Source organism: Nyctibius grandis, chromosome 19, assembly GCF_013368605.1.
Source record: "Nyctibius grandis isolate bNycGra1 chromosome 19, bNycGra1.pri, whole genome shotgun sequence".
Classification (NCBI taxonomy): Eukaryota; Metazoa; Chordata; class Aves; order Nyctibiiformes; family Nyctibiidae; genus Nyctibius; species Nyctibius grandis.
The window spans coordinates 2,299,510-2,323,499 of NC_090676.1; the positions used below are offsets into that span (position 1 = coordinate 2,299,510).

General features: G+C 45.3%; 1 protein-coding gene across 1 annotated transcript; it reads left to right on the plus strand.

Annotated features, from left to right (window-relative positions):
* Positions 1-1,663: 1,663 nt before the first annotated feature.
* Positions 1,664-23,423, plus strand: CHRNA4 (cholinergic receptor nicotinic alpha 4 subunit). Its single transcript, XM_068416062.1, has 6 exons — positions 1,664-1,724; positions 2,960-3,111; positions 6,520-6,564; positions 6,656-6,765; positions 16,164-17,544; positions 23,298-23,423. The coding sequence occupies exons 1-6, from the start codon at positions 1,664-1,666 to the stop codon at positions 23,421-23,423; spliced, it is 1,875 nt and encodes a 624-aa protein (XP_068272163.1).
* Positions 23,424-23,990: the final 567 nt, after the last annotated feature.

The window sequence follows — 23,990 nt, forward strand, 5'->3', positions numbered from 1 at the left end:
CCACGCTCAGCTTTCAGTTAATTTGATCTCGCATCTGCTGTTTATTGAATTAAAGCTGGATGGTTCCCTGGAATGAGCACTACAGATTTTTATAGCATATCACAGGTGCTCAGGTGCTGCAATGAGGGTCAGGACACCAAAAGCAAGGCAGGCAAGTCATGCAGGAGTCCGTACACCCAGTGGGAAATGTGGTGGGGTTTGCCGTTACAAAAGGCTGACAACTGTTGAGGAAGGGGTGAGACAAGGAAAGACAAGACGAGTTTGGTACTACACTGATGTTATTTATAATCTTACTACAGACCTAATTTCTCTTGTGGCTTTAATCCTCCCCATTTTCAGCCAGCAATCTATTATATTGGAAGACACTTGAGACACTTTGGGAGTAGGGAAATTATTATACATAAAATATGTAGCTAGTATTGTTAGCACAGACTTTGATTAATTTTGCAGCTGGCAAAATTACTCCTGCCTGAAAATGAAATCCATTTGCTATCGGTGTGGAAGTAATTGTGTTAATATCAAAGCTGGTTTTAAAATGAAACAAAGAGGGCTCTACTCCATGTCTCCTGTGCAAGGAATCAGGGATGTGAGATGGGCTGGAGTGACAATTCCTTGCTAACACAAGGAATCACCCTTTCCTCCACAAAAAGTCTTCATGACTTCAACAGAGTTATCTGTGATATACTTAAGGTACAGTCAAGAATATAGACATATTCAAGTAACCTCCTGCCTCAGTCTCACCTTTGATTTGCATTTTGCCTATGGGCAGAGACTAATATATGTAATTGTACTACGTGTTTGTACAGCACCAAGCACAGCAGAGCCCTGTCTCATGGGCAGGTTCTTCAGCCCAATAAACTGTCAGCAGCAAAAATACATGCCCAGGCCAGAAATATCTCTCAGGCTAATTACCCTGTTAGTCTACAGGAGTGATTTTGAAAAGCACTTGGACAAGATTAAACAGAATGCTTTCATTAATTAACTGTTGGGGCTTCAGGTGCTATAAAGATCCCAGATGGCCCCATACCCACCACCTCTGGCTGCAGCTGGGGTCTGGATCTCCCCCTTTATTTCACATGCTAAAAGTTTTCCTCCCTGCAGCCTCGTTGCTGGAGTGCACAGATTCTCTCCTCCTCCTAAGCAGGAGGTGGGCAGGTCTAACTGCATTAAATACACAAACCTCCTGTGCTCCCTCTCTGCTCCACCGAGGGCTGGCGTGGGCATCGCTGGCCCAGCAGTAGTGAAAGCTGAGCAAAGGCTGTCTAAGGGGCTGGGGGAAGGGTGAAAACAGCAGCAGCAACAAATAAACCGAGCAGGCAAACGGCCCCGTAGGAAAGGGGAGGGGAGCGGGCAGGAGAGCCCAGGGAGGCTCTGAATTCTCTCTGGACAGGAGCTTTCCGCAGCCCTTGCGCATCTCTTGCGAGTATATGTGCATCGGTGTCCCAGGGAAGAGCATCCTTCTAGGACGAAGAGCTGGAAATCAGTCAGAAGAGACAAGAAAAAACAAAAAGCTACTACCAGCTATAATCCCTTCCCAGAGGCGGGTGAGAGGGAGAGAGAGAAAGGACTTCAGGGGAATGAAGCTGGAGGATCCAGAGACTCGGAGAGGAAAAGTTGCCCTGACGGGGGACTCTGCGTGCTAGAGCCCGAGCTCTGCTCCACAATGGGATTTCTCGTGTCTAAAGGAAACCTCCTCCTCCTGCTGTGTGCCAGCGTCTTCCCTGGTAAGTTTGCGAAAGCTTTTCTACCCCTGCTCTGCTCTTTAGCTCTTTTCTCCCTTAGCCCTCTCAAAGGCATGCTGCAAAGACCGGTCCCTGTCAGCAAGGAATTTCCCCCACTCCTGCATCCTCCTGCCCCATCATTGCAGGTCCCCTAAATACCAGCCTCTGCCGAGCAATGCTTTGCTTTTATTTTCTGCTCCTTGCCCGATTTGATGGGGAAGGGGTTAAAGCCGCGGAGGGGAAGGGGACAGGGTGGAGGATACAGGCAGGGGCTCAGCATCCTGCTGCCTGCCTGGGTTTTTCTTCCCTGGGTAAAGTGTGTTAATGTGCCTCGGGGCTACAGCTCCGGCTGGGGAGAGCGCAGCCAGCGCTCGGCTAATGCTTCCCTTTGTATAATCCAGGGCAGCTAAAGACTAAGTAGGAGCCATATTCCCCTTTGGATGCGGGCAGAGCCCCCGGCTCCCTCTCCTCGCAGCCCGTGGTGGGGGATGCAGCGGGCACAGGAGCGCAGCTCCCCCGGCAGCCCCCTGCAAGAAAGGTGCCTTCAATTTTTGATAACCAACAGGCACCTCCGATGGTTCCTGTAGCGTACGTGCAGGCTCGGGGCTGTTCCTTGCAGCCTCCAACTTTTAAAGTCGTTCTTGAGGGAAACTGCGCTCTTGTTATTAAATTTGTGCTGTGCCCCCTCCTTTTCCTTCACCCATTGTTTTTGTGAATGATCAGCTGTGAAGGTTAGTTTGAAGAGCTGAATTTCAGTCTGTCTGTTTTTTTCTGATGTATTTGAGGCCATTTTTTATGTGTACCTCTCATCCAGATCTTCTGCTCCCAGCAGAAGGCTGCTTTTTCCTTTTTGTCTTGCCCTTCTAGCATCCCTCTTTCCTGCTCGCAGACTTTAATGCTAGAAACTTGCTGTGAAGTGGCCATAAAAATTAAACCAGATTCAGGGGACAATGGCCTATGTAGTGTTTTTCAAATGGTTTTATTGATGCCCCCACTTTCTGCAGACCAATCCTGCTCTGCAATAGAAACCCTACATGGGGAATTGGCCACGGTGGGTGAACAGGGTGAGAAATACATGGCAATGCCTGGGGTAGCAGGGAGGCAAGTCACCAGGGTGGCATCACTACTTGTCCATCGCTGGGGTCAGCCCAGGGCTCCGTCCTGGCAAAGGCTCCAGCTATGCCAGCACTTGGAGCTACATGTGTTTCAGGCCGTTGTGCCCCGTGCCTCCCCTGCAGCCTTCGGCCACGTGGAAACCCGCGCCCACGCAGAGGAGCGTCTCCTCAAGAAACTCTTCTCTGGTTATAACAAGTGGTCCCGCCCCGTCGCCAACATTTCTGATGTGGTCCTCGTCCGCTTCGGCTTGTCCATTGCCCAGCTCATCGATGTTGTAAGTGCAACACGTTTGGGCAACAAGTGTCCAAGATTAACCGGGTAGGGGCTTGGGGAGAGGGTCCTGGTGCATGCAGGTTTTACTGGCTGATCCAGGGTTGGGGTTGGGAAGATTTTGCTCTTAGCAGAGAAGAGTTATCATGCAGACAGCTCTGCTAGAACGAGGGATGACTCATGTGAGTAGCTGGTCATCAAAGTGGGTCCTTTATTCTTCATTTACTATAGGCAAAATCCCAAATTCCTTATCAAAACCCATGAGACTGATCACAACAGAGCAGTGGAGCAACTGGTATAAATGCCAGAGAGTCTTGGCTAAGGAAAAAAAAAAACAAATAGCTGATTTGGAATTTGAGCCATAATTATTAACACTAATTTACACAAGCTGATAGGAACAGTGCTTTACGCACCTCTGGAAGGTGGCTTGCCTGAAGAGCTTTCTGCAAATGAAAGTTTTGAGGGTTGTTAGCTAATCTGGCAGATAGTAACAAGAAAATTGTTTCTGAATGTTTGCGCAAATAGAAATTACATGTGTGCAAACTGCATATGCTACGTACAAAACAGGGTGGTTTGCACTCCGGACTGATGTGCATTAAAATGGTATTTAAAGGATTATCCTATCACAGTGTGTTGGGGTCAAGTGTTGAATCCAAAGGAGATCCCTGCAGGGCTGCAGATGTTAAGTGCACACACACACTGTCTAGCCTGTGCAGATCTTGCTCCTGCGTGCTTCACTCTCCTGTCCCTGTTTGCATGCAACGCTTGCCAGGAGAGTGGGTTTGTGCAGATGCACATCTCGTGGACAAGCATTGACCTCACTTTTGGAGGCTCTGTAACTTTTACTGTATCTGTGTCCAGAGTAAAAGGGAGTGATAATGGAAAGTGTAATGCAACTTAAAGACATCACTGGTGTGGCACAATCAGATGACTCTTTATAACATATATTTTGAGATAAGTGTTTTGAGCTGCAGAGCAAACACAGCTGAGGTGGTGGGGAAGGTGGGCAATGAAAGACACTGGTTGCTAGAGAGTTGCATCTCCTTGCGCAGAAGCCATCAGCTTCCAGCTTTGCAGCACAGAAATGGTCTTCCATTCCCCTCCTCTCTCTTACAGCAGCCCGAGGGATCCAGGGCTGTTTGCAGTTGCTAATGTTGAAGTTGTACAGTTCTCATCTGAATAATTGATAAGACTAAAGACGAGACATTAGTGACTGTGGAGGCATGAGAGAGACTTTCCATTATGCAGCTGCTCAATCGTGGAAGGGGGGAATCGATACACCTGCTTCATAGTGCTTTTCCCAGTTTACTTAAGAAGAATTAATCTTCTTAAAATCATGTCAGTGGTTAGAAGTGCAACTAGCAGGCAATTCCGTGCTGGGGCTGGTGGGTACGGCTGGAGGAGAGCTCTCATCCCTTCCTGCCCCACTCCGTGTGGCTGGGGACTGATGACAGCCCCTGCCACCACTGTAGCACTTCGACTGTCTCTCCCCCTTCCTGACAGTGATGCTGTTTTGGTGCAAACCCCATTGCAGTTGTTAGACCCGACGTCCAGCTCCCAACGACAAGAAGTCTGACAGAGAAATCAGAGCCGTATTCAAACCCCAGCTCCTGCTGACAAAACCTGGGCGAGGGGGAACAAAAATCAATGTGGGACTTGACATTCCTGAGTGTCCTTACCTCACCTTGGTGTGCTGAGGGTTTTCTGAGCCCAGAAAAAAGTGGTAAGGGAGCAAGCATGTGTCCAGGAGCAGCCACTGAGGAACACACGTGGGCTCCTAAGCCCGTGTCTCTGCAGGACCTCATGTGCTGCGTTCACCTTGAGAAAGAGGCCAGGCAGTGCAGCACCACCGTCAGCTGGAGCATCACCCGCTGTCCTCTGGGCTGGCTCTGTGCAGGAGAAGTCAGCCGTGCAGGCGGAGGAGGCAGTCAGTCATTAGCACATTGCAAAGCCCCTACGAGATAAACCCACGGGACTGGAGTCCTGCTTCGCTTGGGTCAGGAGGCTGGCAGAGCCCTTGGGTGTAGTGATGGGCAGGAGTTTCCACCAAGGGTCTGCACCCAGCTGGGGAGGAAGGTCCCAGTAAAGGGTAGCACCTGTGAGAGTGGGATCCGCAGTGCAGGGACTGTGGTGGAGACCCTCAGATGCTTCAATTACAAAGTGGTAGAAGAAGCAGATGCTCAAGGATTGGTCCGGTCCAGGGCATGGCAGCCTCCTCTGGTGGCATTCCTGATCTCTCACCTGCAACCAAGGAAACAGCTGTATTTTTTCCTTTCTTTGTTGCTCATTTGAATGTTTTTTTGTGTTCCTCCTTCTTCCATGTGCTTCTGGTCCCTAATCCCCAGGCGAGGGTATCTCTGATCAGGTTTTACACTTGATGCCACAACAGCAATGAGGAGGCTCAGCGAGGGGGAGGCATAGCCCCACCATGAATCTCTTGGATTTTAATGTTCAGAATTAATCCTGAAGTGCCACAAGAGCAAGGTTAATGATGAGCAATTTGCTTCCAAATAAGCCTTGTCGATTAAGCCAGAACAAAGAGAGATAGAACAGAAGCAAACACACAAATAAGCTCTGAGCTCTGGTGTGACACTTAAATCAGGGTAGGACTAGGCTCTGCCCCACATAATGCACCCTGGTTATTTACATAGGGGTTGTAACCAGCACACAAGGCAAGCAGCAAACAGGAATTAACTCTACTACAGTGCTGCCAACATTGTATCTGCCTTACATTATTTAAAAGTATATATATAGTTCTACCTTTCCATGCTATTTGTACTTAGAGTCGGGAAAAAGTCTGCCAACTGACAGCATGGGTACACACCAGACTGTCCAAAGGTTGCGTGTCAGCAGAGTAGCTTGGGTTTATTCAGAAAATCCAATCCGTAGTGCTCTTAAGTTCATGTATTTGGTAGAAGGAGAAATACCACTGAGCTTCATGTTTCCAGAACTGTGTTCAGAGATAACGTTTCACAGTAGAAGTACTACACACTACACGCAGATGAAGCTGAGCATTGTAACCTATGCACACACGTGCAAGTAAGGATATATATCTCCAGCACTCCCCTCTCTCCAGTTCTCAGGTCAAAGCTGAGCTGTGGAGCCCTTTCCTCTGCCTGTCCCCATCATCCTAGGCTGATTCCATCACCACCCAATAAATCCCAATAAATTCAAGTCTGTCTGCTCACAAGATTGCTTAGGTGCAGGCTCAGCTCTTCAGTGGTATCAGGCAGCTGTGCCCTGTCCCATGTTAAATGACAGAAACATCTGCTTTTTATTTCCAAGATGGAACTTAGATTTATTGCAGAGGTGATTTATAATTACAGAAATGAAGTACAATTAAAGTAAATTTAATGAGTTCCTTGGGCCACTTCATCTGCTTCTGTAATCAATATCTGATCTTGCATTTCAGGATGAGAAAAATCAAATGATGACTACGAACGTGTGGGTGAAGCAGGTGGGTGCACCAAAACATGTGCTTTTCCATGTTCCTTTCTAGTTTTGCAATCTGAACTCTTCCAGCTTTGTAACCGCCTCGTTTTTGGCAGGAGTGGCATGATTACAAGCTACGCTGGGACCCCCAGGAATATGAAAACGTCACGTCCATCCGAATCCCCTCAGAGCTCATCTGGAGGCCAGATATTGTCCTCTACAACAAGTGAGTGTGAGCACTGTGGCCAGCGGGCAAACCCATCCTTGCATATATTCTGTCTATGGTGTCAAGGTGCTTCTTGCAATTGTTCCTCTTTATTTTATTCTCTGTGGTTGAATTCCATGTAGATTCTCATAATATCTGTCCCAGACGTGCCTTAAATGACATGACTAACATTCATCACAAGGGCTTTGTTCTCCTACCGATCCTTTCTCTGGACAGCAAGTTTTGTGTGGGATGTGGGTATTGTTTTCTCTTCACATGTCAGTTACACAATTAAGCTGAATTTGAGTTTTCAGTCCTGTTCAGTTTCATTTCACCAAGGAGCTCTCCTCTAATTCATCACCATCAACTGCAAAAGGCAATTACTGAGGATGGGCTTAATATGCTGAAACACGTCAGACTTGCACGTCTACAAATACAGGTTTCAGGTCAGCCCAATACCATTCTAGAATTATTCTTAAATAGGTATTTGTTCCTGAGCCAGAATGCTTGAAATCTGTCTCTTGTGTGGACACTTCCTAGGGAGCCAGGTGGTTGTTTTCTTTCTTTCCTTTGGAGCCTGTTAATATTCTTAGAAAGACTGTCCAAGTGCCAGGACTGTTTTCTCCTTGGCTTATCATACCAGAGCTCTCCAGTCTCCTAGGATGTAGGATATCCCAGTCTCCCTCCCCAGCACAGGCTCCAGAGAAAACACTTGCTGCAAGCATCGAACAAAAACATCTTTGTATGTGTCTAACTCTCAGAGAAAACACTCACAACAGAATCCAGGCTCATTTTTAATAAACAGTTGCCTGGTTCTAGTTTGATATGATTTTGCTGCTTTTGTTTAAAAAAAAAAAAATAATGACTGAAGGGAGGAATCTCTCTGGGGGATTGTGAGCTTTGGAGACTATGGCAATTGTTATCTTTCCCATTAGCTTGTCTCTGATCCTCAGTGGTGGGGAGTGATTGCAAACCTCTTGATAATCACTGCATCCTCACATAGCACCTTTCAGAGATCAGACCAATGGAAATGACTAATTCATAGGCACTTGGACCCTTCCTATCCTACAGGGACACACTCTGAGCATGAATATTGTATTAGAAGTGCCTCACATTGCAGCCAAGAAAGGTGTTCACAGCTTCCACTGGAAAAAAATGAATGTCCTTGTCCTTCTCATTGCTCAATTGATGACAATGGTAGGATTATTGTTTTTGGAGCTTCTGGTCATTGTTGTGGTGGACCATAGTGCCACAGGAAACAGTGCTATACAAATCTCTGTCGTCTATGGGACCTTTGTGGTTCAAACCATCCATTTGATGGAGCTGCTGCTACACGTGAGCTTGATGCATTGTCATCTCTGCATCTGTTCCCGTGGCTCACCGTGCTCACCACGGTAGATGAGTGTGGTCCATGCAAGGAGGGCCCTAGCACTAAAGGAGGAGGCCTCGGTATCCTTTTGTGCTCTAGACATTTTGGGACTTCACTCTGAAAGCAGTCCCCAGAGGTCAATGAGCACCCAGGCCTCTGAGCTGGGTAGCCTTTGGCTTCTGTCCCTTGCATGCTCTGCCCCTATGCCTTGCTGTCCTAGTTCGCTGCTGCTGTCACTTGAGCAACTACAGGGACTTCAGGGAGCAGCTGCCTAGCTGCTGGCCACAGGAGCTGTTCCAGAATGTCCTCCTTATCCTCTTCTGGGGCGTGAGGCTTTCAGCCTTGCCCACCTTGCTGCTTGACTCAGTCTGACTTGCATGAAGGCACGGCAGACAGCAAGTCTAACTGTACCGGTGACCTGCACCACGCAGGGAGATCTAGTGCCCCAGCTACCTCAGGCCAAGCTACTTCTCTCCCTTTATCCATACTTACCATCAATAATCGTGTGTTCCTCTGTTGGTTGTCATGAGTCTATCATACATTTTTAATTGGTTACTTTATCCATGAATTAAACATGGATGTAGGCGCCAACCATTAGCCAGTCAGTAACAGTTTTCCATTAATTCTATACCTCTTTACAGCTATATTTGCCCATGCTCTTTCATACAGTCTTATGTAAACTGTTTTCTGCCCTGGGATATGCTTCTCTCTTCCACCTAACTTCCTATCAAACACATCTGAAGGTGGAGGCAATATCTTAGTTGCACTGCTCTAACAATAAGGTTTCGTGTTTTTTAGGGGTTGCAGGGCACATGCAATGCATGCAAGGCAAAACCTGTAGCATGATGGGACACCAAGAGGAGGAAATTCTGCATGGCAGCTCACCAACTGCATAAGCAGACAGTGTTTCTCCTTGTGGGCAGCTCAGCTAGAAATGTTTTGGAAAGAAAGGCTTTGCAAACGTGTGACTGGTCATGGGTGATGCTAACAAGGATTCCCTCTCATATTTTACATATATATTTATAATATATATTTTTAGAGGGAATTTAAAATAGATACATGTAATTCTGGGTCCTTAAGAGCAAGAGAATGTGTGGAGAGACCTTGGTGGAAGAGCGTGAGCATCCTCACTGGCCTTTTGCACTGTTCATGCTTTTTAATGTGAGTTATTTATTGCTTATCACATGCTCTGGCAGAAGTATGGTATTTCTGTTTGGGATGGTATCCTTCTGGGCAGGAGAATTATACAAATGCCTCTTCATGTTGGGGTGTATATAGAAATGGTAAAATTTAAATCGATTTGAGTTTTACATCTTTAAGGAAACCTAGCCCCTTGTTGTGAGGCTGTTCTCATATCTGAGCTCATTATTGTCAAAAACTTCCATTTATCCACTCGAGGCCCAAATTAAATAAGTAAACTCAGCTGGTTTGGCCTAGAGAGTATATGGAGTTGTCAGCATTCATAAGGAATCTAAAACCAAATTAATATCCTACAGGGAAATTAATATGCTGTTGAATTTTCAGGCTTGATGAGATAAGTTCCAAGACTCTGTAAATGGTTTCTACTAGATGTGACAAAACATATGTATAACAGAGGAATATGAGTTAATAGTGAAGCGACAAAGCCTCTTCTTCTCTGCCAAGAAGCCCAGCTGTTCCTTATCTGAGGCTGTAAAGGCTCTTCAGACACCACAAAATCACTTATAAATGAATTATCTAATCCTCTGCATTAACTTATTTTCACATTCATGAATGGACTTCAAGCACATTTTAGTTTTCCTTTGTATATTTCAAGTAAAAAAGATATTTTTTTGTCTAATCAGGGAATAAGCTCTTGGGGCTGCATTTTGGTTTTGTTTTTTTTGCTCCTCCACCATGTTGAGCCATTTGGACCTCGTGCAACATAGAAACTCCAGAGGAGAAAACCCTGAAATTGCAGGTTTGCAGCCAGGTGCTCCAGCTGCTAAAGGCTTCCCAGAGGAGTGCCAGACCACATCCTTGAGCCTGATCAATGGGCAGGGAACTTGAAATGTGAGCTTCACTGGCTAGTTTTCTGCTGGATATTCATGATAGCATCGTAGTATTTGTCTTCTCTAGGCTGACGAATGTAAAACCTGGGAAGAAGCTACTGGGAACATTCAGACTTCAAAATTTTCTTTTTTTTCTCAATATTTTCTGGTGTTAGCTGTTCCAAAAAGTAATTCCTGCCTTAGCCTCCATAGTCACCAAAAAAAAAAAAAAGAAAAAAAAAGACAAGATCATACATGAAGGGAATTCAAATACAAATTTCTATAATTAGGAGTAGGAGATATCTTGAGGAATTCACCCAATGGTAATATGGGACACAAAGGATTATTGGACTGGGTTAGAAGATCATCTGGCAGGCAGCTTTTGAAAATCACGAGAAAGCAAAGATTTCTTTTGAACTATATTATAGCGGCTTGTTCTTTTGAAGTAGACTATGATGTTTGCAACCAGTGAGACTTATGGAGTAACACTGGTTTCTTGACTCATCCCAAAGCTGTTTGGAGGAGAAATACCAAAAGATGCCCTAGGCTAACCTTTAAAATATTGAAAACATTCTTGACATTTTTATTTGTGTGTGAGTGTGAACTTGCACAGATTGTGTCATTTTGCACCAGATTGTATTTCTTATAGGCCCATAATTGCTGCTTCACACTTAAGCTTTCCTGATTCTTCTGGGAGTCTAAATGACTATGTTTCTGCAGAGGAATTATATCTCTAGATGCCTTTGAGGTTTGCTGCTGAGCTCTATCCAGTAATACAGGAATTAATAGAAATCTATAAGAGGGATCTCTCATGGTCTATTGCTGTGTTAGCATCCAAGGACTTCTCCTACTAATATGCTAAGAACAAAGCTAGAGTTTTGCCTACAAAATGCTCATGAGGATGCTTGGCAAAGGGAAAAGTCGAAGGAAAATGCACAAATTCAGCACTGTTAGAGCCTTCTGAGAAACTTGGGCTTATTTCATCAGTGTAGCACAGCCATTTCTGAGACAGACCCCTATTTTACTGAGGAATGATCAAAATTTTGGTTACCAGTGATTTCTGAACATCTGAAACAAGCAAAAGCTGGGATGAGACCTACAGAAGTACACATCAGTGCACAGACACCTCCATCTGGGTATCCATGATGGACATTACAAAAGCGTGTCTTTAATGTCTACCAAAAGGGTGCAGGGTACATCCTTTAACGGGGTCTTGAAACTCCAAATTGTCTTGGTTACTGCTGTTCAATGAAAAATGCTTTAAATGAGGACATTCTAGCTGTATCCGTATATGTATATAGCTAATTTTCAGGCTTTTGAAGCTCTGTTTGGATTTAAATTGTACCATCAGAAATTAAAATAAATGTGTGCCTCATTTACATGCATTCTCAAAACATTTAATTTTGTGAGATGATGTATCTCCCAACTGCAGGGAAAATAGAAACTGGCAAAAAAAAAAAGAAGATTCTCCATCAGCAGAGGTTTTTGATGAAATATGGTTTATGGCTGCTAGTAAAACAATGCCATTCTTGAACCCTTATAAACTTAGAAGATTTTAGAAGAGCAGCCTTTATTCTCGAAACAAGGAATCAAAGGCTGCAGGACACAGCAGCACTATTTCTGTTGGAAAAAAAATAAGCGACTGTCTTCTCTCTGTTGGTGTGCACTGTTGTATTTGACATGAAAATGTAAGAGCTCCAGTACTTTATTACTGACAGATTTTTAGAGCTGTCAGGTCAGACTAATCAGGAGGGCCTGACTACCTTAATTCTCAAGTTCTTGTTGTGATGTTTACTGTGCACTCGCTCCTTCTTCCAAATGGTTTTTCATGACAACTGTCACAACACAGTGGTTGAGACTGAACGAGGTGAAAATGTGCTACTGCTATAAAGGAATGGCTGCAGATTTTCTCTGTCCCACTAGATCAGATCTCCCACCTTCCCATCTAAGGAAATATCCATGTTATGCAGGCAGGGCTGTTGGCACAACTTAGCCAGGAATAGGTTTTCCCACAGCAAAGCTTTCCACAAGGAAACAGGCTTTCCCCAATCTCCTGGCTGCAAACTTCATTTGCAGTCAGTTGCCTCACCTTCATCCCTTGGAGGAGGTTGAGGAAAGACTTTGGAACAGCCAGGTGACCTTGTTTGCTCCCTCTCTCATGTCAAGAGGAGCAGAATGAAAGCCTCAGCCAGCATGAAAGCATCTCTCTAGGTTGACCCCGCATTGGCATGGCGCCAGCCAGAGTAGCTTCCAATCCCTTAAGCGTATGCTTGAAGGTCCAGTGTGGGTGTTAAACTTGGGGAAGGAGGCAAAAATGTATGTATGCATGAGGGGTTAAGACAACTGTGAACACTACCTTTGCAAGATATAGGTGGCTTGGATAGAGTCTACGTACAACAGCATGGTTAATTTACCCTGCTTACAAATTGCTCAGGTATCTTTACGTTGAACCTCAATGAGAAGTTCAAACGTGTCCAGTAAAGTCAGGAATTACTTCACAGCCCTGATGATAGGTGGTGAGGGAGGATCCCAGGGTGTTCTATGGCTCCTGAGAGTCATTAGGTGACTCTCAAATGCAAGAAGCTATTCTGCTGCTGGTTTCACTCCTGCCATGGCACTGCAGGCAAAATCCAGCTTGGAAGGCAGTACCAGTGTTATCTGTAATAATGGGTGAGCTGAAGAGGACCCAGGATGAGGCTGGGTTTGTTAGGCAAGCGATTAAAAAATATATTCCTCATCAAAGAAGTAGATCAGTTGTGGAAATAAACTGACACACGAGATCTGCAGCATCACACTGGTTACACCTACGCTTAAAGGAGAGAGGCGTGTGGCTAGTCACGCAGAGACTGCAAAATTGCCAGACAAGACATTTCTGGGAATGAAACACAATTATGTGAATTATTATTGTTCCTGGATGAATTTTTAGCGAGAGTTTCATGCCCTTTTCCAACAGTTTTCAAAAGGAAAAAGACACATCTGTGTTATTTACCCAGCCACTAACACATTGCTCCACCTAAGAAGGGAAACACCAGTGGATGCTCATTATCCCATTTCTGTAATATGACTCTGATTATATACATATTATTCCATTAATGAACAATTTAATCATGCCTCAGAGACCTCATTAAATGCAGAATTAGATTCCAAATTCCTATTGAGATTTAGAAAGAAAACCACCAAGAACAGCAAACTTTGGGCTGTCTTTTGCTGTGCATGTTTCATGTCTCAATCTGGCTTTACAGCACAGGCAAAAGAAAAAAGAAAGGTGAGAGAAAGGAGAAAGAAAAAAAAAAGGTGATTTTCATCCAAAGAAAGTGGTCCTGAAGAGTAAATTAGGTTTAAGAAAGGAGCTGGGTGCATGGTACAGTGGCATTGCTCAGGTTTATTTGTGTCGGAGTAAAACACAATGGTGGCTTTGCCTTGATCCCTTGGAGATGGCAGTCTGGGTTTGTATATATTTTTAGCGTAAAAAAGAAGACATTTTAAAGCTTTAGAAAAAGTCCAGTTCAGGGATCAAAAAGCGCTGGGTCCTTTTGCGTTCTTTTGTTTTTCCAAAATCTGCCACAAAGAGCAAAGGCTTTCTGTTATAGAAACAAAGAAGAGTTTAGTAAAAACCTGGTTCTCCACCACACAATAATTCTGAGTTTATTTTTTCCATTAATTCAACCAACCTGGAAAATTGTCTCGGAAGACAGAGATCTGGGCTGTGGTCCTGGGGGTCAGGGGCATGTGCCATCTCTGCCCAGATATTGTGTTAGCCCAGACAGCTCACTGGGGGACAGATCCTGCCACTGCTTCCCAAAATGAGCAATACTACAGCAGTCTCGCTGGCAGCCAGTGTGGTCACGGACTGACAAGGATGCTTCGCAGGGCAAGAGGAAATATCAGAAAGTCTTTTCTTTTTCCTTTTGCATATGAATTAATGAATGATCTCCTAAAGAGATAAATGTAGGGAAGTTCCTCTGTCTTCAGCAGCTTGAGGGGCCCCACCGGATCGTCCCTGCACTGTTTATCTTGCTGCTGGTGAGGAAGAGGAGAGGTGTGACCCCGTACAGCCCGTCGCTGTACGGCTGCTGTCAGGGCCCATCTGAGCGCTGAAGCAGCAGAGCAGGGCTGAGGGAGTTTGCTTGTCGCTGGGAAAGCGGCTGCAGGCTGGACCAGCTCCAGCCAGGAGGGCTGGGCAGGAGCAGAGAGCTTTCCATCTATATCAGCCTGAATAATTCATCTCAAGTTTTTAGCAGAAGCTTTCCCTCCCCTGCTCAGCGTCCCCTTTATTTAGCAGCGTTGCTTTTTGCAACTCGGCATCACACAACAGGCTTCTTCCTCCGTATCTCTGAGCTCTGCAGCGGCTCGAGCTGGGTGTGTAAGACGGTCCCCAATTCCCTCCCTGCTTTTTGGATGCTCTTTTCTCTATTCCCGTAGCTAGACTTGAAGGCATTGCCCTACAAACAGATTCCACCCGCTTTTATCGGTTGGGATTTCAACCTTTCAGATATTTGCTCATGATGAAAAACATTGCAGCTCTATCCAAACCTCACTCCCATTTTAAGGCTCCTTGAACCAGGGTGTTTGATCCAGGCTGTGACTGTCCGAGGATACCAAAATAATCTGATGCAAGTAGAAATCAAGGGAGAGAGAGGGTTTGAAGTTTCAGCCGGTTGCTGCACAAAGGAGCTGCAGATCTAGGGGCTTGGCTCATTTTCAGGTGAAGGCGTAATTCAGTGATTCAAACACCCAGTCTCCATCATAAGGATTATTCGTACAAGGAGATATGATGCTTGTGCAGCCCTGAACGCTTCAGTTTTGCCTCTTTGTGTAAGCTAACGCGGGCTGCAGATCCTGCAGACGCTGCCTGGAGGAAGGACAGTGCTGTAGAGAAGGTGGACTCGGCCCCAGATGTAGTTTAAGTGTCACAGCCCACATGTCCTCCTCCCTGAGAGCAGAGGAGGAACAGCATTTCCTGATGGCATAGCCATGCAGGGCATTAATTACCTGCTGCGCTAATTGAATCTATTAATGAGCTAATTTCTTTCTGTGGCCTCCACACATCGGGGCAAGCGGCAGGTTCAATGTTCAGAGACGTGGGTGTGAAGAAGGAGCGGAGCTGAGGCAGGTGGAGGACAGGGCTGTCTCCAGGGCTGGGGATCCCATTCCCAGAGCATCTCAGTCTCCCTCCTTTCGCCAACACTATCACAGCTCGAGTATGACATTCCTTCGTGGGCTTTCTTCCCCCAAATCCCCAGGGCTCTTGCCTCTCTTGTTGCCTTTTTTGATCTCCTTCACATGTACCCCAGTCCCCATGATGAGCTGGAAACAACTGGTGTCATGGGTGCACAGCATGGTGCTGTGGGAAATCAGTGCACTGATGAGCTGAGAAAAGCAGATCCAAACCTAAAAAAACGCTGGTTACGCAATAGCTTTTTCCCTGGCTGGAAAATGGCTTTCTGATATCTAATCCTGGGTTGTTATCTAATTATCTTATACCAGCACACAGACCCCAATTGAGAGTCCTGTAAGAAGACACCGTAAAAGACAGCTCTCTTCCTGACTGGGAAATCAAGAGATTAACTTTCATTATTCCTATTAATAGGATGTTCTTGCTGTTTTTCATGTAAGAGGCTGAATGATTACCCAACACTGTCTCAGTTATAGCAGCTGTCACAATTAATTCTGCAGAACCCACAGCCACGCTACCTGATAGCGGTTCCTCCCACCTCTCTAAAGCAAACTCAACCCTTTCCAGGGCATTTATGGGACACCTTTGAGGAAAACTTGTTTGCATTCATCTCAAGGACCTGACATGCAAGGTGAGGGCTGGCATTTGCATGCAAATCCCGTGCTTGCATAAGGCAACAGAGTTCAAAACCCTCTGGATTAGAGCACATGGATCCAGTGTTTGCACATGATGTGCCTCTTGCATCTCTCAGGTGCCCCAAGTGCATTTTTAGAAGCCAGGCACTAAATATCCTATTTCTTTAACAGGGTTGAGATGTCCCAGAGAAGCCTTAGTCATTTTTTATCTTCTCTCTCTCTCTCCCCAGTGCTGACGGTGACTTTGCAGTCACCCACCTGACCAAGGCCCACCTCTTCTATGATGGGAGAATTAAATGGATGCCACCTGCTATCTATAAAAGCTCCTGCAGCATCGATGTTACCTTCTTCCCCTTCGACCAGCAAAACTGCACAATGAAGTTTGGCTCTTGGACCTATGACAAAGCCAAGATAGACTTGGTGAGCATGCACAGTCATGTGGACCAGCTGGACTACTGGGAGAGCGGGGAATGGGTCATCATCAACGCTGTGGGCAATTACAACAGCAAGAAATACGAATGCTGCACAGAGATCTACCCTGATATAACTTACTCCTTCATTATCCGGAGGCTGCCACTGTTCTACACAATCAATCTGATCATCCCCTGCCTGCTGATCTCCTGCCTGACTGTCCTGGTCTTCTACCTGCCCTCCGAGTGTGGAGAGAAGATAACCTTGTGCATCTCCGTGCTGCTGTCCCTCACTGTGTTCCTGCTGCTCATCACAGAGATCATCCCATCTACCTCCTTGGTCATCCCTTTGATTGGAGAGTATCTTCTCTTCACCATGATTTTTGTTACCTTGTCTATCATCATCACTGTCTTTGTGCTCAATGTGCACCACCGTTCCCCGCGTACCCACACGATGCCTGACTGGGTGAGGAGGATCTTCCTTGACATAGTCCCACGCCTCCTCTTCATGAAACGTCCCTCAACAGTGAAAGACAATTGCAAGAAGCTCATTGAATCCATGCACAAAATAACTAATACACCAAGGCTTTGGTCCGAGATTGACGTGGAACCCAACTTCACTACCTCATCTTCCTCCAGCCCCCAGAGTAACGAGCCATCACCCACATCTTCCTTCTGTGCCCACCTCGAGGAGCCAGCCAAGCCTCAGCCTATCTGCAAGTCCCCTTCTGGGCAGTACTCTGTGCTGCACCCAGAGCCTGTGCAGGTGACCTGCTCCTCTCCACAACCCTCATGCCACCCCCTGAGTGACACCCAGACCACCTCCGTCTTGAAAGGCAGATCACTAAGTGTTCAGCAGATGTACAGCCCCAATAAGGCAGAGGAAGGGAGTATCCGCTGTAGGTCCCGGAGCATCCAGTATTGCTATCTGCAAGAGGACTCTTCCCAGACCAATGGCCAATCCACTGGCTCTCCAGCATCCCAGCGGTGCCACCTAAATGAAGAGCAGCCCCAGCAAAAGCCCCCTCAGTGCAAGTGTAAATGCAAAAAGAGCGAGGCAGCTGGCACGCCAGCTCAAGGGAGGAAGACTCACAGTGCCAAAGAGCAACATCTTGTGTTGATGTCCCCAGCCCTGAAGCTGGCAGTGGAAGGGGTTCACTACATCGCAGACCACCTGCGAGCAGAAGACGCGGATTTCTCAGTAAGTACACTAACTCAGCCTGCACTCCTTGGGTAATTCAAAAACTATCTGCTAAGGAAGCCTCACCAAACCCGGGGGCTATACAGAGACTATACTTGCTGATGCCATCCCTGATATTGTGGCTTTTGAACACATTGGCCACTATAGGCACAGCTGGAGACTTTGTCCTTGGGGTCCTGGCAGGCACATGGGCCAAGGGTGTAGCACAGCTAGACCACGCTCAGGGCTGCTCTAGAGCAATAGGATTCTCCAGCAGAAAATAGGAGTAAAGTTGTTGTTAGGTAGGAAGGAAGCAGCCAAGGTTGTGAAAGAGACCCAAAAAGCAGTCATCTGGTGGGAACGCAGCAGGCTTATTCTTTATCGAGAAGCTTCTGACAGACAGGGAATTCACACTCTCTGTTTTTTATTAAGCATTGACTCTGTGCTGAGCCTAGGAAAGCAAATTCCCCAAATAGGATGTGGATGTGGGAAGCGCGTAGTAGCATGGGGATGTTGCAGGGTATGTTTAGCTCTGTGAGATGCGATTCCTCATTCGTGGACTTCCACTGGAGCAGTTGGCTCTGTGGGCGGACAGACAAATTTCACGCTTACTCTGAAGGGGTAAATATGGCTACAAACAGAGAAGGGAAGTAGTGGCTGAAAGCATTTCTTTTAATGGAGATGGTGATGCACATACAAATGCCACATCCTTTCACGCCTCTTGTAGCTCTTCCATACTATGGATACGGTGTGCTAGCTAATTATGGCGATAATGAAAGAAGCCACAAGATAACCTGAAGTTAGTGTTCTCGCTCAAGAAAAGTCTTATCTAGCTTTTCCTAGAGGGAACCGTCAGCAAAAAGGACTTTTTCAGCTGTGCTTACAGTTTGATTTTCTTAAGACTCATAGTGCAAGTCGTAGTGCTTTTATGCAAGACTTCCTGGCCATGAAGAGTATCTTTATATTTGCATTTTTCACAGCACTGAGCACTTAGCAGCAGCAACAAAAGATGAAGTGCATTTATATAGTCTTTGGTAGCACAGTCTGAGAGGCCTCTGTTCTTTAATGTATTTCACTTCATGACATCCCTTTGAGGAAGTAACTGTTTATTCCTCGTTTTGAGGAGTGACAGCCAAAATACAGAGATGAGGTGACCTGTTCAAGGTCACAGAACAAATCTGTGGCAGAGATGGGCTGTGAATCCCCATCTTCATTAGCTGACAGCCCAGGACTTTTTGCAGGGCTAAAGCACTTCACAAGCACATTAGGACTGCAGGAATTAAATTCTGCTCTCTCCTCCTAGCAAATAAGCACAAGTAAATCCATGGAAGTCGGTTGATTTTAACTCCCTTGTTTCCCCCTGGTGCAAATGAAAGAATATTACACCAATAATACTTCCCATTTCAACTGGTTCTCTTTCTGCTAAGCTTGTTGATATCATCAAGAACTGAGCAGATGAATATCTCAGGTTCTTTCCTTTTAATCCATAATTGCAACTTTCTTTAAAATGGAAACAGTCTTCAGAAGCCACAAACTTTCTTCTTATACCCTCCACTACTCTCCCCTCTTGAAATGAAGTGATTATCCTCAGAAAGCTATTTACAGCACTGAACATCAAAGGCAGAAGAAAAGGAGCAGTTCTGAGGGCTCTTGACCAGACCTCCTGCCAGCCCAGGCTGTGAGCAAAGGCACCAGGAAAACACCCAGTGATGAGTGGAGAGGGGTCACCCCCAGGACCACCGATGCTCCCCAGGAAGAGCCTGCAAACCTGCCCCCAGTTTTCTGCTCTTTCTCAGCAGTTGTGGTTGGCACAATAGGCAGAGGTTGGGCTTTCAGATTTGGGGGACAATTGCTGAGCCTGCTCTGAGGTTATACTATTTTCTTTTTCTGATTCCCAGTAATGTCAAGTGGGAAAACACATTTTTTTGTCCAGGTGGAAAGGACAAAGAAGGAGGAAACATGATCTTCTGGAACTGAAATTTACTGTAAAGAGCAGAACTGATCTAATAAAATGAGAATTTATTGGGGAAAAAAAAAATCAGTACTCAGGAATTTGCTTTCATCTTAAAATCAAATTGTAGCATTTCTTCATGGAAGTCTTCAACAAATCTATCAGCAGGCACCTCTGATGCAGCTGCAGCCCCTGGGACACGCTGTCTCTTGGGTAATATTTTCAGAGACATGCACCTTCCCAGAACGAGAACAGAGCTGCTTTTGAAGTTCCTGTCTTTTTTTCTAAAGGGCATTGCCACAGGGGCAGTGCTTCTAAATTAAAAGTAAATAGCTCATTTAATTAAGTGCTTCAGCAAAGAGAAAATGGGAAATGCAAGAGGCAGTTGTTTGTTACAAACAGATATCTGCAAATAATACGAGCACAATGGTACGCTGGGGAAAATGCAAGGCCGAATTGTCTCAGCATATGATAGAAATGCCATTAGAAATTAATTACAGACTGAGAAGCAAAACAAGTTGCATGTCACACACGAGCCAAAATAACCAGACACCAACAGCACCGTCTGGAAAGCCTTGTCGTCCTCATGCCTGAGTGCATCTCTGGGCTAGTCTAATTAGGAGACTTTGAAGACAGCTTAAAAATAAAATGGGAGAGAATGTAGCTGAGGGGGAGGAAACACGGGATAATCTCACTGGTTTATTTTTAACAAAACACAATAAAACCACCCGGGACTGCTCTAATCTGTGTTGCAGGCTCTGGGTCCTGGGGATCAGACATCACCAAGGCAGCTCAACCCTCCACTCAAACCCTGGGGCAGGATGCCCTGCTCCTGCTGCTCAGACCTGCACGGAGCTGGACCAGGGAAGAGCTGCAGATTCCCTTAGTTTTGGGGAATTTGGGGGTGGGGGAGTCAGCTGGTTCCTGCCCCTGATCCTTTCCCAAAAATAGTTTTGAGTGAGCTGCTTAAAAACTAATCAAAATCCAGCTCAGGAGTTGGGGTGGCAGATGTTGACAGCTGCATGGATGTAGTCAGAGAAGCCTCTGTGGATCATGCTCCACGTGAGATGCTGGACCACAGGGAAATGATACAGTGCTGTCAGAAAGCAAAACAAAACAAACCAAAAAAAATCCAGATAATTTTATTTTCTTTTCCTCCTACAGTTTTTTTGCCATTGTCTCTCCATAATTTCCAATTTCACCCTTCTGCGCTCTCAGTCTGAAGCTGGATACTGATTTTGCAAACATCTGATGCAGTCCCAGCCATCATTTTCAAGATGGGCTGAGTATTTATGCATACACCATTACATTTGAAAGCCAATTTCTGTTGACCTTTTCAAGTTGTTCCTCTTCTCCTATTTTCCCCTTCTTTTCTCAAAAAGAAACTCTAGTTCATTTCTTTTCTTTGTATGATCTAGCACTTTTACTAGCATGAATACTCAAAAAAAGCTTATTTTGCCAGAATGGGGCACTATTTACTCAATCCAGCTTTCCAGTTGGACATCAGATGGTAAATTTCAGATTTTCTTTACACATTGGTTGCGTTATGACACCCTAAACCCGTAAACACAATCATTTAGATCTTGCTTAGCTGGCCTTCTCACCAGGAATTTTAAGCATCAGAGACTCTCTCCAACTCTCAGCAAGTGATGAATAGATCAGAAAATGTACAGCGAAGGGGAGTTATCCACTGAGACCTTATCCTTGGGATGAGAGAATTCTTTTTTATTTCAAGGGTCACTGTTTCTTTTACTCTCCCTAATTATAGATGGATGTGCTAAGGGCTGTACAATCATAAAACAACATGGTTTCCTCCAAGAAGATAACAAGCTTCAGGATGAACCTCTGCCTATTGAACAGTACAGACCTGCTTAACTTAGTGCTGTTTTTAAAGGGGGTAAAATTATCCGTTGCACAAAAATATTTAACTGATTCTTACACTTTTGAAAATGTTCAGATATTCCTGAAATTTAAGATGCTTTGTTCAGAGAACAAATGATGGGCAAATATGATATGCTCTCCAGTGCGTGCCTCATTTCCCAATTTACAAAGCTGCTCAAGGAGCCAGAGCGATACCAGATGATTTAATGGTCCAACCAAGCAGTCCACATGGCAAATAACGAGAGGCGTAGTTAAAGAGCTCAATTTGCTGGCGTTGCTTCAGCTGAACATTGCCTGCATTGAGGCACGCAGTGATGACAGGTACTCTGCAAATACACTGGAAGATTCATGGTCAGTTTGTGAAGGGTTCAGCACGCCAAAATGAGGTAAATGCACATACCTTACCTGCAAGGAATTACTCTCTTAGCTCGATAAAATGTCACAACATTGGTTACAGAAGCCAGGGTTGTATATTCTCTCCCTCTGACACATCATGATTTCTCTGTACCACCCACAAGGTATAAGATAAAACTTAGCGGTGCATCCATGACTGACGAAGAAAGAGAAGACTCAAGGTGAGTTTTCAGAGTCACTGGGTTGTGCTCAGAGCTTGTTTGTTTGGTGCTCGACAGATCATAATATTTTAGGACCTGATGTTGCCACTGTACCTCTGAAAACATCCTCTGCTGCAAATGGCTATTTCATTGATATTTGGATTGTTTCCCTTACCAAAATTAATTTTCAGCATAATCAGCAAATCCTTTAAAAAAAAAAAATCAAGCCAGGTCTCATACAAATTGTGTTTTAGCTCACACCTACTGTTCTGGGCTACTCCCTTATTATTGTCTGTTTAAAGCAAATGTAGGATCTGTGGATGAAAAGGCCTGTACCATTAGTGTAACATTATTATTGTACTGTGCTTTTCACGCGTGCTACAGCCCAGCGCACGTGGCAGTTTTGGGCAGGGTGAAGCCACTGTTTGCTCAGGGTCACAGACTGGTAGGTGCAATAAAGCAGCCCCAGCAAAGCTCAGCCTTCTCACACCACACTCCTGACTTGCTGCAATCGCGGCCACCAGAGAGGTTTGAGCTAGCTCCTGCTGAGATGTTTTCCCTGGAGAGCGAGGCAGCGTGCCAAATTTCAGCCCTCGGGTCTATTAATCACCAAGCTGTATATTGTAGGAAATTATAATGGGTACAGCCGTAACAAATAAAACTTCGCCATCTGATCAGTCCTCTTCCTGGGAAAGAAATTAATAACAGCAGTGTAATAAAAGAGGTTTTCATATGTATGTGGTTTCTTACTTAATGAAATAGCCATTTACAATTCTTGCCTGATGGTATTAATAAGTACTAGACCTCCCCAGAGAGGAATTGCTGGAAAATCCTCCCACAGCAAGGCAAAAGTGGGAAAAAAAGCAGGGTGAGGAAGGCCACTTCTTCTATTTGCTGGTTCATTTCCACTGCTTACTCACCCAAAGCTGTAAATCCCTTCTCAGAAAGAGTTTGGCTTCATTCATCTGTAAGCAAATCTGTTTACGAGCATGAGGAAACAAGACATTTCTTTCCTCTCCCACCCTCCCCAGCTTGAATCGCAGCCTCGTCTACACACCCAGTTACAGCTGTTGCTCATGGAAAATGGGATAGTGAGTGTGCAGACGAGCTTAATTATCCACAGGCGTATGTCATCCCTGGGGAGCTGTGAACAGGGTTTGCAATTGCACATGCACACCCACACAGTCTGGGAAACTGTCTCCCACATCAGCAATTGATAGAATAAATCTTTGCCATCATATAGGGACACTAAATGTAAGCGAGACTTTCCCCTCCTATCTCTGGGCTTGAATTAAAATATCCTATTTTGGAATAAAGCACTAATAGTCTTCGTAAGATTTAATCTCAAATAAACATTAATAATCAGCCTTTCACCTCTGTGTTCCCAGGTGAAGGAAGACTGGAAGTACGTTGCCATGGTCATTGACAGGATCTTCCTCTGGATGTTCATCATTGTGTGTTTGCTGGGAACTGTTGGTCTCTTCCTCCCACCGTGGCTGGCAGGAATGATCTAAATACAGCCACATAAGGAATAACGTATATCCTAGTCTATGGACTTTAGTTCACCTGGAAGGAGAGGAGCAGAGAGATGGAGGCAGCCCTTTGAATAATTTACTGTGTGTCTGCGCTCGAGCTGCTCCAGAGCTCTCTGGGAATACTTTCTGAGGTCGCATCGTTTTGCCAAGCCATTTTCATCTCCTCCATCTAATTTAGGGGAAAAGTTCTTATTAAAGTTTGTACATAGCATGGTGGCATTCATTGGCATATACCCAGCAATGTAAGAACACGAGCTTGGTCCCTAAAGCAGCACATAAAGAGGCTTCGCATCTACAAACCAGCCCCTGGTAAATTAGCTCCAGTCATCTTCGGAGGTCTCAGTGTGCCCTGCCTGGTAATTTTGCCTTGTTAAACTGAAGTGGTTCAGGACTGCGTGTCCCTGTATGAGTCATTTTATAAATAAAGTTCCAGATTTGGGATACCTGTGTAGGATGTGGTCTGTGGTCAGCTGGTAAAGATGGACAGACTGGCAAGGCTGAAGGAATTCCTCAAGGCAGCTCAGCCCCTTTGGGACCAACAGTGAT